The 15,177-nt window shown below is 46.2% G+C and overlaps 2 protein-coding genes across 3 annotated transcripts in view; both read right to left on the reverse strand.

Annotated features, from left to right (window-relative positions):
- The window catches only part of HOXA3 (homeobox A3), a 33,420-nt gene extending 18,296 nt beyond the window's left edge, over positions 1-15,124 (reverse strand). The window contains exons 1-2 of one of the 2 annotated variants that reach the window (XM_004418895.3): positions 15,013-15,124; positions 1,696-1,875 (exon numbers count right to left, since the gene is read on the reverse strand). The gene's annotated coding sequence lies outside the window, so the exon portion shown is untranslated. The remainder of the gene's footprint in view (positions 1-1,695; positions 1,876-15,012) is intronic. The other variant, XM_004418894.3, reaches the window with a different exon arrangement.
- Positions 3,317-5,567, reverse strand: HOXA4 (homeobox A4). The gene is made up of 2 exons (XM_004419205.3): positions 4,940-5,567; positions 3,317-4,406 (listed from the first exon to the last, which is right to left on the reverse strand). Exons 1-2 carry the CDS (start codon positions 5,565-5,567, stop codon positions 4,060-4,062), a joined length of 975 nt encoding a protein of 324 aa, XP_004419262.2. The 3' UTR covers positions 3,317-4,059.
- Positions 15,125-15,177: the final 53 nt, after the last annotated feature.

Consider the following 15,177-nt stretch of genomic DNA (forward strand, 5'->3'; position numbering starts at 1 on the left):
GCACGGGGTGGGGGGGGAGCATTCAGGTGCCTCAGTTTCCTCATTGGTAAACTGAGAAGATTGAACCAAAATGGCTTCCAGATATCTTGGCCTTGGACATTCTTTCAATCAGGGAATCTCTTTTAGTCACAGGAATCAATCCCAGAGAAAGTGGCATTTGCCTGAAAGAGGGGAGAAGGATAGTCCATGAGTTTGGGCTCTTAAGGAGAAGAGATGCTAGAATTTCAAGACAGAAGTTTCAGACTAGGATGTTTCACAACAGCCCTAGCAGCCTCCCTGATGCTATCAAAGAGTTAGAACTCATGTCTCTTCCTCCTCTTATTTTTCTCAGCCTATACTCTTTGAGAGGAAGCAGAGCTATTCTTGGGCCAGTGTATAATCTAGAGAAGGGGCAAGAGAAGCAGTGGTTGGGAAGCATGAGACTTGAAGGGTGTTCTTCAATACAGGATGGCAGCTAGGGATGCAGAGACTAAGGGAGTGCGAAGAACAGCCTCTTGCCTACACAGAACCCACTCATTCAGACAGGATGCCCCACGTTTCTGTTTGCTACATTGATTCTTTGGGGTTTTTCTTTCCTTCCATTCTAGACTCATTGATCTGTTTCTATGTTGAAACTGCTGAAGGGAAGCCAGCAGTGAGAAGAGCAGAACAGTTTGGAAGCTTAGGGGAGCAAGGGGACAGAGGAGAGATGATGATACCCACCCCATGGACAGGAGGCTAAGAGGTGGGTGGGGAATGTGGGCACCCTGGGACAGCTGGGTACAAAGTCAGAGACGCTGTGCGCCAAGGGCCCACTCCCCATATACCATATATCTAGGTAATCCTCCCATGAGCTCCATCCTGGGTATTAAGTACTCTACTATGTCTGTCACAGTTGAATTCCTGCTGTAATAAAACACCGGGTATATCGTAGATTTCAGCAAAACTAGGAAAGAGAGCCTGCAAAGTGCCATTTTTCTTCAGCGGGGAGAGTGGTAAGTACTTAATTCAAACTGTGACCATTAAAGTGTCTCCTATCCGATTTAGGTTGATTTCAGATGTTAACAAAACTTTTATCTCCGGAGTCATGCACAGCTTGGCTCTGTGACTAAAGCAGATGAGTGTGCGTTAGAGGGAAGGAGGGAGAAAGAGAGAAAGGAGAGGGGAGCATGTGTAAGGGTCATTTGGGTAGGAGAATTATAGAGCTTACACAAAATACTGTCTTTAAAGGTCAAGGGTTTGAGGGGCCAGTAGGGTTTGCTTAAAAAAAAAAAAAACAATTAATGAGATAGAAAATTTGTCCTCTGGGTGAACTCTTACGGTTGCCCTAGCAAAGCGCAGACAATGCACGATTTTAAAGCATGAAGTGGGATTTTCTAAGCTGTTATAACAAGCTCCCTTAAAACCCAAAACTGAAACAGGCAAAACACTGTGAAGAAATGACACAATCATTTGGATCATTCTGGATCATTTTGGCTTTGTAAAATTTACCAATACCTTAATAATCAGTTTGTCCAAAGACAGTTTGGACAAAAATGCCATTTTGTCCCGGAATATTAGAAAAACAATCTCAATTCTCTCTTCCTTTCTTGGACAGATATACGAGTAGGTGAAAGAAAGTTACCCTTTTTATCCCTAAACAACTGCCTCCAGTATGAAGCTAATGAATGCCCCCATACCCAGACTTCCCTACAAAGGAGAAATACAAGAATTTACCTTAAATGATGATAATCTGCCATTTGAGGTTTTGTAGCTCAACACTCAATTTCCACCAAGAGTCTAGGCATTTTTTGAGCAGACAGCCAAGATGCTGTGTCTTTGCCCGAGACCACATTATTTGCAAGAAGATCCCTCGCTTCTCCACAGACTTTTCCCAGAGAATGCCTTTCAGAATTGCTGTTGAATTACAAAGAAGTATTTATTGTACGAGGTGATTAATGATTCCTGGGAAAATTGCTATTTTCAGCGTGATTTAATTTCGTTTTACAAGTGCGTGTAGTAGGGGAGGGTTAATAAGTTTCAGCAGCAGTTGCAGTGCCTCCAGAAATCCCTGGCACCCGTTCACACCTTATAAAATGCACTTTAGGCCAGGTTTGGCCTGACTCGGGAAGGCATGTATTTGTTTGCCCCTGAATTTTCTTAGGGAGAGGTGGAAGCCCCTCAGAGACTAGTGTCCATCACTTTCCTCTCAGATCTGGTTTGTTCACAGGTAGAGAACTGATGACCCGTGCCTGTATCACACATAGGGCAGCAGAGGCAAAAGGAGTAACAGCAGTGACCACTGGCTAAGGACTTGCCACTGATGGAAAAATGTGTTTAAAATTCCTCTGACATTGCAGAGGTAGGTGAGTGCTGCCCCTTCCCATCTCTGCTAAAATTATTATGTGAACTAAAAACCACACTCATTCAAGGCCAGGTGACAGTTCTAATACTCTGGGGCTAGTGTGTGTTGGTTTTCTGTCTCTTGTTGCAGATTGCTCCCTTCTCTGACAACCAAGTCTAAGTCCTCCTTGTCAATTTGTAAATCAGTAAACAAATACTAGGGTTATGGAGATTTAGAAGTGGGCTTTGATTTTCAACCTTTTGAATCTAGATCTCTAGGTTGGGCAGAAAGATCCGGGAGCATTTGAGGAAAGTGACCCTAGTTCAGAGTTTGGCTTTCTTCCAACACTTAATACTCTGAGGTCTACCTTGCTTGGGGTGCATTTTGGGAAGTCATTATGGGTTTTTTTTTCCTCAGAAGAAACTTTGGAGGGTGTACTGGGAAAATTCACTTTATTTTGAAAGTTCTTGCTTCAAAAAAAAAAAAAGAAAGAAAATAAACAAGAAAACAAACAAAAATTCCCAAGCTGTAGTTAGTGAAGAGAACCTTAAAAACAGCCAAGAAACAAAAAGCAATCTCAACCCTTTGCACAAACTATTTTTTATCTCCAGGGAAACAGGCAGATTAAGTGTGAAGGTGCAATAAATACCACAGGGACCACTTCTTTCCAAGTGTGCTCAGAGTTCAGCGTGTAGAACAGCTGCAGAAACTCCTGGACCCGGAGCACTGCATGGTTTCACCTTTCACTGCCGGGAAGGACACGTTTCTATGCCTTACAGAGACTTGAAGCCTGAAAGCCTGGCCAAGTTTGGGAAGAAGAGGAGCCCTCTCAGAGCTCAAGAGCCTTCATGCTCTTTGGAACTTTTCCCACAGTGGGTCAAGCTTGACAAGAGTTCAGCTCAAGTTGAATACACTCACGCAAATTATGTGAGCAGTCAGAATCCAAGTGAACACAAGTCAAGCCATCTACAAGATTGTTACAGGCAAGGTCAAGCATCTCAATTCAAAGAACTTTTGTGTTTTTAATTAAAAGTAGGAAACACACAAATATGTCTTAGAACTTTAATTTTTTCAAACAGTTTATTCTTAGCACATGGCTTTCTATATAGCCACACCACGATTTGTACAGCTGCACATGGGTCTAAATGCACTCCCCTCTCCCCCCAGATTGTGCCTCAGAATAAGACAAGAATATCTCTACAACGATATTTTAAATAAATGCAAAGAAGGGAAACTAACACGGGTCACATTTACCATCAAGTTCTATAAATTTTGAGAATTAAATAATCTTGTGAGGTCCACAATGTCTACTCATTTCTTCAGTTCAATAAGAGCTTCTTTGAGCTGCCTTAATGAGGGAGGGGGAGGTAAAAAGGTGGGAAAGGGGTCTGTTTTCTTCTTCTTGCAACAAATATACATGTACACGTCCCCAGTCAGCATGGACTGTCTTGCTGACTTTAGCCATCTCAAAAGTATTTGATGCCAAGTGGTCCTTCTCAGGTACCCAAGCCTGACAGCCTTGTTCAGGCCAGCAGGTTCCTGTTCCACCAGCCAGCATCCTGGCTATTGTCCTCTCCTGGATGGCAACCAGCACACACTCTTACCGGGATAATGTCTTCTTTTTTTATCATCCTTTTCATCAAGTTGGGTTTTGTTTTGGGGTCTGTTATGCTCCAGACCAGGGAGGGGTGAAGGCAAAAGGTTCAGAAGAGAGAAAAGCAGGTGAGGGAAAGAAACTGGTCTAGATCTCTAGAAGATTATATGGAGGAGGGAATGGGTGTGGAGGTGCCCTGGTGAGGGTGGGGATGCGGGTGCGGGCTCTGAGTTTGTGCTTTCCCTGGCGGGCCTGCTGAGGCCGAGGCCGAGTTGGAGGATCTCATCTTAGTGTTGGGCAGTTTGTGATCTTTCTTCCACTTCATCCTCCGGTTCTGAAACCAGATCTTGACCTGGCGCTCCGACAAGCAGAGCGTGTGGGCGATCTCGATGCGGCGCCGCCGGGTCAGGTAGCGGTTAAAGTGGAACTCCTTCTCCAGCTCCAAGACCTGCTGTCGGGTGTAGGCGGTTCGAGAGCGCTTGGGCTCCCCTCCGTTATAACTGGGGTTGACTGAAAGCCCATAACCCCGAAGGAGAAAGCCAAGGAGGAGGGAGTGGAAGAGAGGGAAAGGAGGAGGAGAGAAAAGGTGGGGTGGGGAAGAGCAATTGGACATCATCATTATATAATAACCTGACACCAAGTTCACGCAAGATACATAAAACGGCAAAGAAAATGTTTCACAGGCTATTGACAACGGGAAACACCCGAGAGCCATAAAGAATGGTGCTGGGCATTGGGGCTGAAGAAAAGCTTCAAAGACACATGGCCTGAAGCCTCTGCCAGGGCAATTAAATTTATGGGGGCTATAATTACTGCCCTAACAGTTTGGCGTCTCGTAAATCTCCCGATAAAGGGACCCCGAGTACAAAAGGGTTCTCACGTTAGGATCAGGCGGCGGGCTGGCGCGCACACACCCACATCCCACTGTAGCTTGGGCCAGATGGGGGCTCCCCTCCCGAGGCCCCCTTCCCTTCTGCCTCGCCTCCTGACCCCCGCCCTGGCCCCAGCCCACCCTCCCGCGCCTCCCCAGCGGCGCCACGTACCGGCGCTGACATGGATCTTCTTCATCCAGGGGTACACCACGGGCTCCTTGCCCTTCAGGCCCGGTGGGCTCTTGTCGGCCAGGAGCAGCGGGCACGCGGGGGCGCTGGCCCTTGCCGGAATGCCCGGGGTGGCGGGAGCCGCCTCGCAGAGCCGCGGGGGCGCGGGGGGCGCCGCTCGATGCTGCGGGGGAGGCGGCGGCGGGGGCTGCCGCCCGGGCGGCAAAACATGGCTCGCGTGCAGGCCGTGCGCCGGACCCTTGGCGTGCGCCGCGGGCTGCTCGGGCTGCGGCGGCTGCCCGGGGCTGGCGCCGCCGCGATAGCCATAGGGGTAGGCGGCGTCGGCGGCACCGTGCGCGGGGTAGAGCGCGGCCGTGGGGTAGGAGGGTTCGCGGGCAGCCCGCGGCGCGTAGTAGGAGGCGGGGGGCTCTCGGCTGCCGCCCGCGTGGGGAAGCTGGGGCTGCTGCGGTGGCAGGTGCTGGGCCGCGGGCGCTGGGGGCTGCTGGTAGCCGGGGCCCCCGCCCGGGCCGCCGTCTCCGCCGCCCGGGCCGCTGTGCTGCGCGTACTCCTCGAAGGGAGGGAACTTGGGCTCGATGTAGTTGGAGTTTATCAAAAACGAGCTCATGGTCATTAATTTGTGAAGTGCAAAAATACTAATTTTTCTCGCGTTGTCGTTTTTCTGGGCTCACCGAGGCCCCTCCCCCTCCTGCCTCGCTTCCCATCCCCCCTTTCCTCTGCTCCCTTCCCCTCCCCCGCTGTCAAGCGCCCACCCCTCCCCCTCCCGCCGCCGCCAACGCCAACGCCACCAAAGTTCGCTCCGCTCCTCCCCCGCCCACGCGCGCGCGCGCGCGCTCCGTCTCGGCCTCGCGCGCGCCCCGCCCCATACCCCCTCCCCCACGTGACCTGGTCTCGCCAATGGATGCGCCGCCCGCGCGAACCCGGATCAGGAAGCGCGCGGGTGGGTGATGGATGCTCCTGTCCGGCCCCGGGCGGAGGGAGGGAGCTGGTGATTTGGTCCCCCAACCCCTCAACTTTGAGTCCCGCTGGGAATTCGGGGCCAGCGAGGCTTCTAATCCTCTTGGACGCCCAGGCCGGGCCCTATGCGTCCCCTACTCCTGGTCTAGGCCTCGGGGCAGCCGGGCGGCCGCGGCCCAGCGCTGACCTCCGGCCAGCCTAGCCTGGCCTGGCGTCCTCCAGGGTTCCAGGCCGCCTGGGGGAGAGAATGGCGTCGGGACCAAGAAGGTATCCTGGCTTTAATCCTGGCCCCGGAAAAAAACGAATGAGCCCAACACACCCGTTTTCTCTCCAGCTCATCCCCTTCACCACATCGTGCTCGCCCCGTCCGCGCCCGAGATGTCCTGCTTTGAGAAGCCCGGCAGGAGACGCAAGGGGTGGGTGGGTGAGCAGCTGAGAGATCGTCCCGAGGATGTAAAGTGAGGGCATTCCAATATAACCGGATGGGCACTTTTTATTTTTTCTTTCTTTTAGAGACAGAATCTATTTTTTTTTTTCCCCTAAGAAAAATCAGAACTTTCCTAATGGTAGCTCATTTGATGGAGGTGGCGAAGTGAGAGTTAAACATGCTCGCATGTTCTAGGTTCGATTGTGAGAGAGAAGGTGGCACGAGGGTGGGAATGGAGAGAAGCGACCCCTCCATAAAATCGAGCTTTGAAACCAACAACTTCCTATTTCGGAACAATCCTCAAACAAAAAGAAGCTAAGGATAGAATAGGCACTGTGCCCAGTCTGATCGCTGACGAGTCTTGATCCGCTAAGAATTTTATGTTTTGTCTTTTGGATGCTGCTTTCTCAGGCTGTGTCTGAGGCTAAACTTTTATTTACAGGACCGTCTATAATTTCTGAATTGCTGAAAATTAGCGTATTAACGATATCAGTAGCTCTAGAAAGGGGAGAGAGGACTGTTGCCTGCCATTTGGTAATTGAAATTTGATGGGTAAACTAATTATGCCATTATTAACAAATAAATTACATATTAATTCCACCTAATGTTGATCTTTGAAGTAAATACTGATGCCTTACTGCTAGTGTGTACTTTCTCTTTCCTTTTCTGAGTAACAGACACACCTAGATCCTCTACTTTTCAGCCTAGATTAAAGCAGTGCAAACTAGCATAGTCACCATTCTAAAAATACTTTCATATTGGCACGCAAAGCAAGGATTTTTCAGCTGGTGCACCTTAGTTGATTTTTCAAAGAGGAGTGTAAACAGCCTTCTCACAACTGAGTCTGGAAGGCAGACAACGAAAGTTATAGCCTAAGCCTGGAGACACTTCAAAAGGAATGTCAATTCTATCTTCATTTATATCGGTTACTCATATGAGTTACTAAATGCTGGAATATATCCATTTGATGGATAGTCATTTAATGCTTACTTACATAAAGCCTATTATATGGGACTAATCTTTAAACTAATTTAGGTAAAGAGGTTAAAAAAGGGATCATGTTAGCTATCTAACTGGAATCACCCTGAAGTGGTACAAAGAGGTTTTCCACATTGGATGTATGTCTGTGAAGAGTGCTGTCCATCCATATGGGGCACCCTGAGAATTTTTTTTTAATGAAATCTGAGCCACAGACAGAAATCAACGCTGAGTGTAATCTTGAGACCTCCTCTGTAGGGAAAATCTCTGTAGGGAAAAATCTAGCCTGTGATAGAGCTGCCTAAACCTATATCGCTCCACAGCAAGACAAAATAATATGTACATATATACTATATAATATGAATAATATATTCATACATAATGTAGTTTACAAAACTGGGCTCTCTAAGCTTCAGAGGGAGAAAAAACACGACGACGAAATTTTGCCCTCCTCATGTCATCAGCCTTGAGTCCTAAAGTCTTGCCCATGTCTGTTTAATATTATTTACAGACACTAAAACACAAAATTCATGTTGTTTAGCCTCAGAACCTTCTACCGAGTTTCTATTTTAAAGTATTAACGAGGCACGGGCACTGTTTTGTATATGGTTAACCTAAACGAGTTAACTCTGCCTGTGTTTCATGTGGTTCTATTACTTGAGGAAGATGGGCTTACACAGAATCCCCCAAGGCCTGTAACTTGTCTTTGTGGTTCGTATCATAAACACAAATGGAGCCAGGACCACCAAGTGTTATCTCACACACCGACATTTTGACATTTTACTGCAAGATTTATGGCTGTAATAAACAATCTCAGTACCTTTGCTGATCCTTCCACAATCTTTGCAAGCCACAGCATCATTCCATTGAATGAAATAATCTTTTCAAAAACATTTTGGAAAAAAAAAACAACCAAACTCTTGCCTTCACGTAAGATCCAAGTCACCAAAGTAAAGCCAGGAAGAAACTGACTCAATTAATAAATAAACTGAAGTTTACCAGCAGCATCTCGCCCGAGAAAAGATGGGATGCCCTGAAATCGAGCAGAGAGAGAGCGTGCTAATCTTCGCACGCCAACTGGCTCCAGTCCCAAGCAGGGTGAAAGCGTGATCCTTTTCTGGGGAAACTGGTAAGCACATTTGCTCATTTCCACGTGCAGGGATAACATATATTCCCAACAAAAGCTTTCTTAAAATCCCATTAAGTGAAATAACTTTTATGTCCTCAAATCCCAGATGGAGAAGGAGAGCGAAGGGAGTCCAAGGGAGAGGGAGGGCGAGAGGGAGACAGTGTTTGCAGCCTACTTTGAATCTGATTTGAATCATTTTGAATATATTTGGAACAGCCTTCCCTCTTGAATGCAACCCTGTCCCAAGTTTCAAAGTGACCGAACAGTGACACCGTGTGCATTTTGTTTCTTATTAATCTTAAACATTGACAGTCTTTGTTAAATCACAAGGCTCGCCCTTCACCAGCCGACATTTTCATATTTGTTAGACGCGCTGACCTGAAGTTCACCTCGGCCTTGGACTTTGCGCTTCTAAAAGGTCTATACAGTGTCTTTTAGAGAGCAGGGTGCTTTGCCCAGGTCACTCCTTCTCAGGGAAAACCAAGGGGGGAAAAGCAAAGGAAATGTAAACGTTATGGAATGTATTGACTGTATTTGTCCTTTGTTCTTTAGAGCGAGAGTCCCCCAGACTGACTGTTCTCTATCTGAAGCACGTCTCTGGAGCGCGTACCGGAATGGCTGAATTTCAAAATGCCTGATGGTGGCATTTGAGGGCTCCCCCGCCCCCGCCACCTACACTAGGCATATGATTTTAGAGAAGCAGTACTTTATCAGCCATTTGACCAATTAATTGTTTGCGGGTTATTTCCTTGCAGTAGTTTATAGTAATGAACATGACCCAGGCATAAGGATAGAAATTCATATTCGGAGTATACATGAATTTTAACCAGGATTATGTGAGAGGCCTAAAGATCAAAATCCTCCAGATAAAAAAGTAAGCATTCTAAAAGCAATAACTTTTGCAGATACCGTTTTCTTTTACTTTAAAAACTAGTTAAGAAGTATCTATTATTATTGAAGCTGACGTGTTTCTAAGGTGTGGCATGTTTTTAACCATAATACAATAACAAGGTTTTCTCAAAGAGACACTTAATTGTCTTGGTGAGTAATAGAGGGGGTTTCAGTTTTCTTCATTTCAGTAGCCCAGATGTGGTCAAGTGTTCACTGCTGCTACAGCAATCACCACAGTTGTTCCCTTTCTTCTATTTTCATCTGGCATACCCCCATTTGGCTTCAAGCTCTCAACCAGTGTGAAAACTCTACACATTGCACAGTGGAAGCAATCTGATTACTTCCATGAAGGCAGTGTTTGGGAAATATTTACTACTGTATGTACCTAGCACCAGCAAATCCAATCAACCAGAACACACTGGGATGATCTTACAGGTCCCTGCCAGAGTCTACATTCTGAATAGTTGAATTAGCTTATCTGTAAAGTTAAAAGGAAAAATCTAGGAAAAAATTTTTCATCTTTCTCTTCTCTGTTTTACTACACTGATTACTTGAAGATCAATTACTTGAAGATCAATACATAGAAAAGGAAAATTTGTCCCCCAGAAAATAGATTCTAATGGCACCAACACTTACAGCTAATATAGGTGCAAGACAAAATAACGTTTAGCTCTCCAGTTGCAGCTCTCACAGGAGGCATGGTTCCAGTCGCTTCCTTAAGACACTATTCCCTTTTCTACTCTCCCACCCTTCCTCCTTAGCTTGCTTCCTCTCTCCTTAGTTTTAAAGAGTATTTTCTGGAGAATAGAAGTCTGTCATGGGTGGTCTTATGAAGTCGTCTGGCATTTGTGGATTCCACTTTCCTGCTCAGATGGCATATTCTTTACAGTTTAGTTATTCAATTATAGATTGTAGCATTTCTCTTACATTCAGTTTAGGTTTAAAAATAAACATAATGAAAAATTTCCAACAACAAGAACATTTTCACGCTACCAATAAGCATTTTCTCACTGGTGGAGGGGTGCAGGAATCCTGTCGCTTTCGGAGAGTTTTCATTTCCTTCCCTCCCCTTCCCAGCAATAAGAATCCTTTGCGTTTAGTGGGTGGCGGTTTCAGAAAAAGCATTCTGTGTTTGGAAGTTGCTAAGAATACATTTTACAAGAAGTGCCTCTGTTTGCCCTTGTTCTCACACACTTTAGGGATCATTATATATACTAAAAAGAAAAAAATATGGCCAATCAAAATCACCGGTTTCACATAAAGGACGTTTCCTGCCCCATTCTCTTGCCTTTGAAGGTATGATGGAACATGGGAAACTTGCTACATTATTTCTTAAAATAATGTCTACTGATTGAGTCTGAGTTTTTTTATTTTGTGACAAACCCACAAACAGACTCCTGGGTCTCCAGCATCTAAGGTATTGGTGTTTCAGTAATCTATGCCTATTTACCTGCTGCTATTCCCTCAGAATGGGAGCGATAATTCAAGATGAAATACAGCACGTACTACTCTTGAAAAGAGGAATTTTCTATCCTTTCCTCCATAATTGAGGTCATTCAACCACTAGGGTTCACCTGGAGTCCATACTGTGATACACGCGTCACTTCGAGCCATTTTATCTTTTGTGCTGATAGTCAAGATCGCAGCTCTAACATTGACATCAAACTCTGTCTGGGCAGATGACTAAGAGTGCTGCACAACGTAAACTTTTGACCCTCAACTTTTTGACCTGCAGTTGTAATGCACTAACCACAAAGATACACAAAGCTGTGCCTCTTCTTTCAGGGGGAAGCCCCCCCCCCCAGATCTCAGGGATACCCTGCTTTTGCCACTGCTTTTTGGAATAAAAGGGTGAATTGGATATTTTTGTGTGTCTGTGACTGTATTTTCTTGTCAGCACTTAAATAGGAATGAGATTATTTTGAAATTACTCATCATTATATTTACAAGGAAAATTTGGAGTAGGACGGAGGAACCTTGCAAAAAGTGAAAGGAAAAAGATGGGGAGGAAGCAGGCAGTGGGAGTTGGAGACATTTTTATTTTTCTTTATTTAAAAATAAAGACGCAGCCCTAATTGTTGGGAGAGCTGGCCCAAGCAGGCCAGTTGACTGTGAACTTGTACTAAAGCGTGCTCTGCTGGCGATTCCTAGGGTGTGCAGATTTATCTTCTCTGCATTTACTTAACCCGGCAGTGAACTGCGCGGGCATCATTTGTTAGGCGATGACAGACTTCACCTCCAGCAAGGGCTGCTTCACAAAATTGCAATAATTACCTAATAACCTTCATAACAAATATTATTATTGAAAAGACCAGTTTGTAGGGAGGGGACCTGGTGGCAGAAGGACAGCTTTCTTTGTGAAAAACACCAAACAAAAGAGACCTAGGCAGATATTCTAGCTCTGGGGCTTCGAATGGTTAGGATTGTGGCTCCCCTCTTCTATGTGAGTGGGAGCCTAGGCTGACCCCCTCAGTCTGTTTGGAAGCCTCGTTTGTAGTTTTGTCATTGACTAGAAAGAAATTCTGCCTTAGAAGCCAAAGGCATGGAGCCCACAACATTCTGCACTCTCCATGGTGGGCAAACCTCGGACAGACTCCCTAGCTAAGGCAGGAGAGGCTTCGAAGGGCATCTTTTAAGCTAAAAGGATTGTTTTCCTTTTTAATAGCCCATCTTTCAGGATGTAATTTGCTCTCTCTTCACTAATTGTTTGGATATAATACTCTTCACAACTCAACAAATGAACATGACTCCGTTTCTGGTAGAAAATTCTGTCTTGCTCTCCCAGAGCCGCCAACAATGAAGCACGGGCAAGAGCAGGAGAAAAGGAATCTTGGCATAATGTTGTGAAATTAGACCATGGAAACCCTAACAAACCCGTAAGTAAGTGTGACCAGAAGCTTCCTATTATATTTATAGTTCAGGAAATATTGTCCCTGTAGCTTGTAGAAACAAACGGGGCCCTGCACATTTCAGACGCCTTCTCCTTTTACAAGACGATCACAGACAGACACTTCTGCCACTGATCACAGACAGACACTTCTGCCACTGGCTGAGGCTTGATGTCTTCATAAAGCCCTCAATGACAGAGTTTTTTCTGAGTAAGTTCCTCTGCAAAAACAACCCAAAAGAATGCACAAGAAGAAATAACTTATCTACAAAATGGGCAGATAGCCAGCCATCCTCTTTACTATATGCTTCCTATGAAAATAGGAAGAAAGAAAAAAATCCTCCAATAATGCTCCCATAAGTTTGACTGGATGCTGTATTTTTTTTTAAGGTCATTTAACTCCACGTGAGTTGGCCTGCTCTCTTAAACTCTAAAGTTTTCTGAAGATTACAACAGACAGAATAAGCAGGCTGACAACATTTATAGCCTGTAATTTTTTAAATTCATGAGATAGATTCTGTATATTGTGTGATGCTGGATATTGGTCCAACAGCGTTTTCTGCCCATTCCCACACCTCAGGGTGGGATGTGGCCATGGAGGTGGTGTGGACACTTCCTCCAGGCAAGTTACTCAAATGAACCTGCCAGCAGCCCTATCACTCTTTTTTCTGCTACTACTTTTAGTCACCAAGAAATCACTCAAGCAAGATCACCAAATGAGTAACTAAAATAAAACCTTCAACCGATATTTTCCAATAAAGAATCTGAAACTCAGAGCAGCAAAACAAAGACTCCAGAATTCTCACAGACACATAAAATAATAAAAGAGAACCCAAACAGAGTTTATATTCTGGCTCCCCCTACGATGCAGACATATCTTCCTGAGTGCTGAAATATCAGTGCTCGCTTTAACAGGTTACACAAAACGACTTCAGGGATTCACCTTGCCACTATTCAAGAGAAGTGGGACTTGTGGGAGGGTTTCCATTTTTTCAAAAAACTTCCCAGGTTTTACTTTTTGGACCTCTGACTCTGGGGACATCTGTTGGACTTATGTTGAGTCTAAGTGGTCTCTGCACAATAAAGTTTGTTGAAATTCAAAATCTATACTTTAAATTTTTTCACTTTAAGCACTTAGTAAATATCTTTATCAATTAGCACTTGCAGAAAACTACCCAGCTCCTAAGGAGAAAAGCATTTGGGGACAGAAGATCCCATTTTTTGTTTTATTTCTGAGTTGGAGAATATGCTTAATTCTTCAGAAAGGATACAGGGAAATCTGCTAGGTCTCTTGTGGGTACCCATCCAGAGAAAGACCCCAGGATAGACCACAGCAATCCTCAGTCACCGGCTTTGCCACTGAAGAATGTGGGGGGTTGGGGCCAGAGGGGATGGCTGAGGCCAAGCTGGAATTGTACCCAGGAAAAATTTATTTCACCTTACTTCACCCGTTGGCGCAATAATGGATACTGTTTTGGAAATCATAGATTATGTAAATTTCCTGGGATCAAACAGAAAGAGCAGCTAACAAAAGAAAGGCGGAAATCTCCTACTGACAAACGACCAATTTCTTCCCTAAACTACCCTTTATGACGTGTCAGGAAAAACAACCTAATGGCTCTGGGGACTTTTAAGTTGGGCATTGAAGACACCTCGATTTCCCCCCAAACTTTAGAGCACATTTTGGAAGAGAGAATTTGTCTGTATGTTTCGGGGGAGTAAATTTCTCTAATCTTCGGTGTTACCTAGGGGGATGCGTAAGTTGCCTTTTGAGGGTCCTGTGCCTAGATGTTCTAACTCTACAAAGGAGGAGAGGAAAAGGAAAGAAGAGAGGGAGAAGAAAGGCAAGGCGGAAGAAAAGAAAGCGCTTTAACTCCTTTCATTTAGCCTGGAGATTCAAAGACTAAAGTTAAATCCGGCCATAAAGTTTATTGCTTCAGACTCACAGGCGGGTGAGAACAGTCCCACCGAAATAAAAAGAACGTACAGGCAAACAAGGTTCAGGGGCTGGTCCCGGGTGCGGGGCAGGGGCTGCTGAGCCCTCCCCCCAGGTAGGGACCCACGGTCCCCAGCGTCCTATGGGCGCTAGTGCCCCGGACTCGGCCTCGCAACCTAGGGGCCCAGCCTGGAGGTGCAGCCCGCGCCTCTCCGGTCCCTGCCACCCTCCGGGCTCTCACCAGCCGGCCTGAAACCCGGCCTAGAAGGCAGCCGCCTCAATTCAGTGCTGCCAGATGACCCCAGCCCGCGAAGACACATTGCCACAGCCCCGTAAGGAATCCGTCCGAGTCTGCCTCGGCCCTGCCCGGGCCTTTCTTTCTAGCTCCCCAGCACTCCCAAGAGCAGCGCGGCCCTCGGCGCCCGCGCCCGGCGACCCACTGTCCCCCAGCCCCCACCCTAGGGCTCCGCTACCCCCGAAGATCCCGGCGCTGCCAGTCCCCGAATGGGAGGCGACCTTGCCATGTCTGCACACACAGGCCCAGTCGCACACAAAAATCATCTTTTTGCACGCCGGCGAGAGCAGCGGAAGTCATTAACATCCGCGGTTGTGCAGCAATTAAAGTTAGGCCAGGGCTGCGGCGCGGCCACAGGCGCTTTTCCCCGTGGTGCCTCCGCAAAGCTGGGTCCTGGCGCTGCTAATCTGGGCAGAGGGAAAGTTTGCTCTCCCCTCTTGAATTCAGAGGCAACCTCAGAGTTATTGAGCCAGAGACAGAGAGAGAGAGAGAGAGAGACCGAGGAAGAAAGTTTTCAGAGTACAAATAAAGTTGAAAGCGCTCAGGAGGCGAGCTTACCTTAACTCGGAGGGAGCCATTTTTCAGAGAGTTTTGAGAACTTGTAGTTTGGACACTTCTGGACCTAAAATTGACAATTTGAATGACCAGGCGGCACACGTAGCCTGCAAAAGAGTCAAATGGAGTCCAGCGTCAGTGAGATTATATGTTATGTGGTATATAATG

Source organism: Ceratotherium simum, chromosome 1 (genome assembly GCF_057802395.1).
Source record: "Ceratotherium simum simum isolate JZ-2026a chromosome 1, ASM5780239v1, whole genome shotgun sequence".
Lineage (NCBI taxonomy): Eukaryota > Metazoa > Chordata > Mammalia > Perissodactyla > Rhinocerotidae > Ceratotherium > Ceratotherium simum.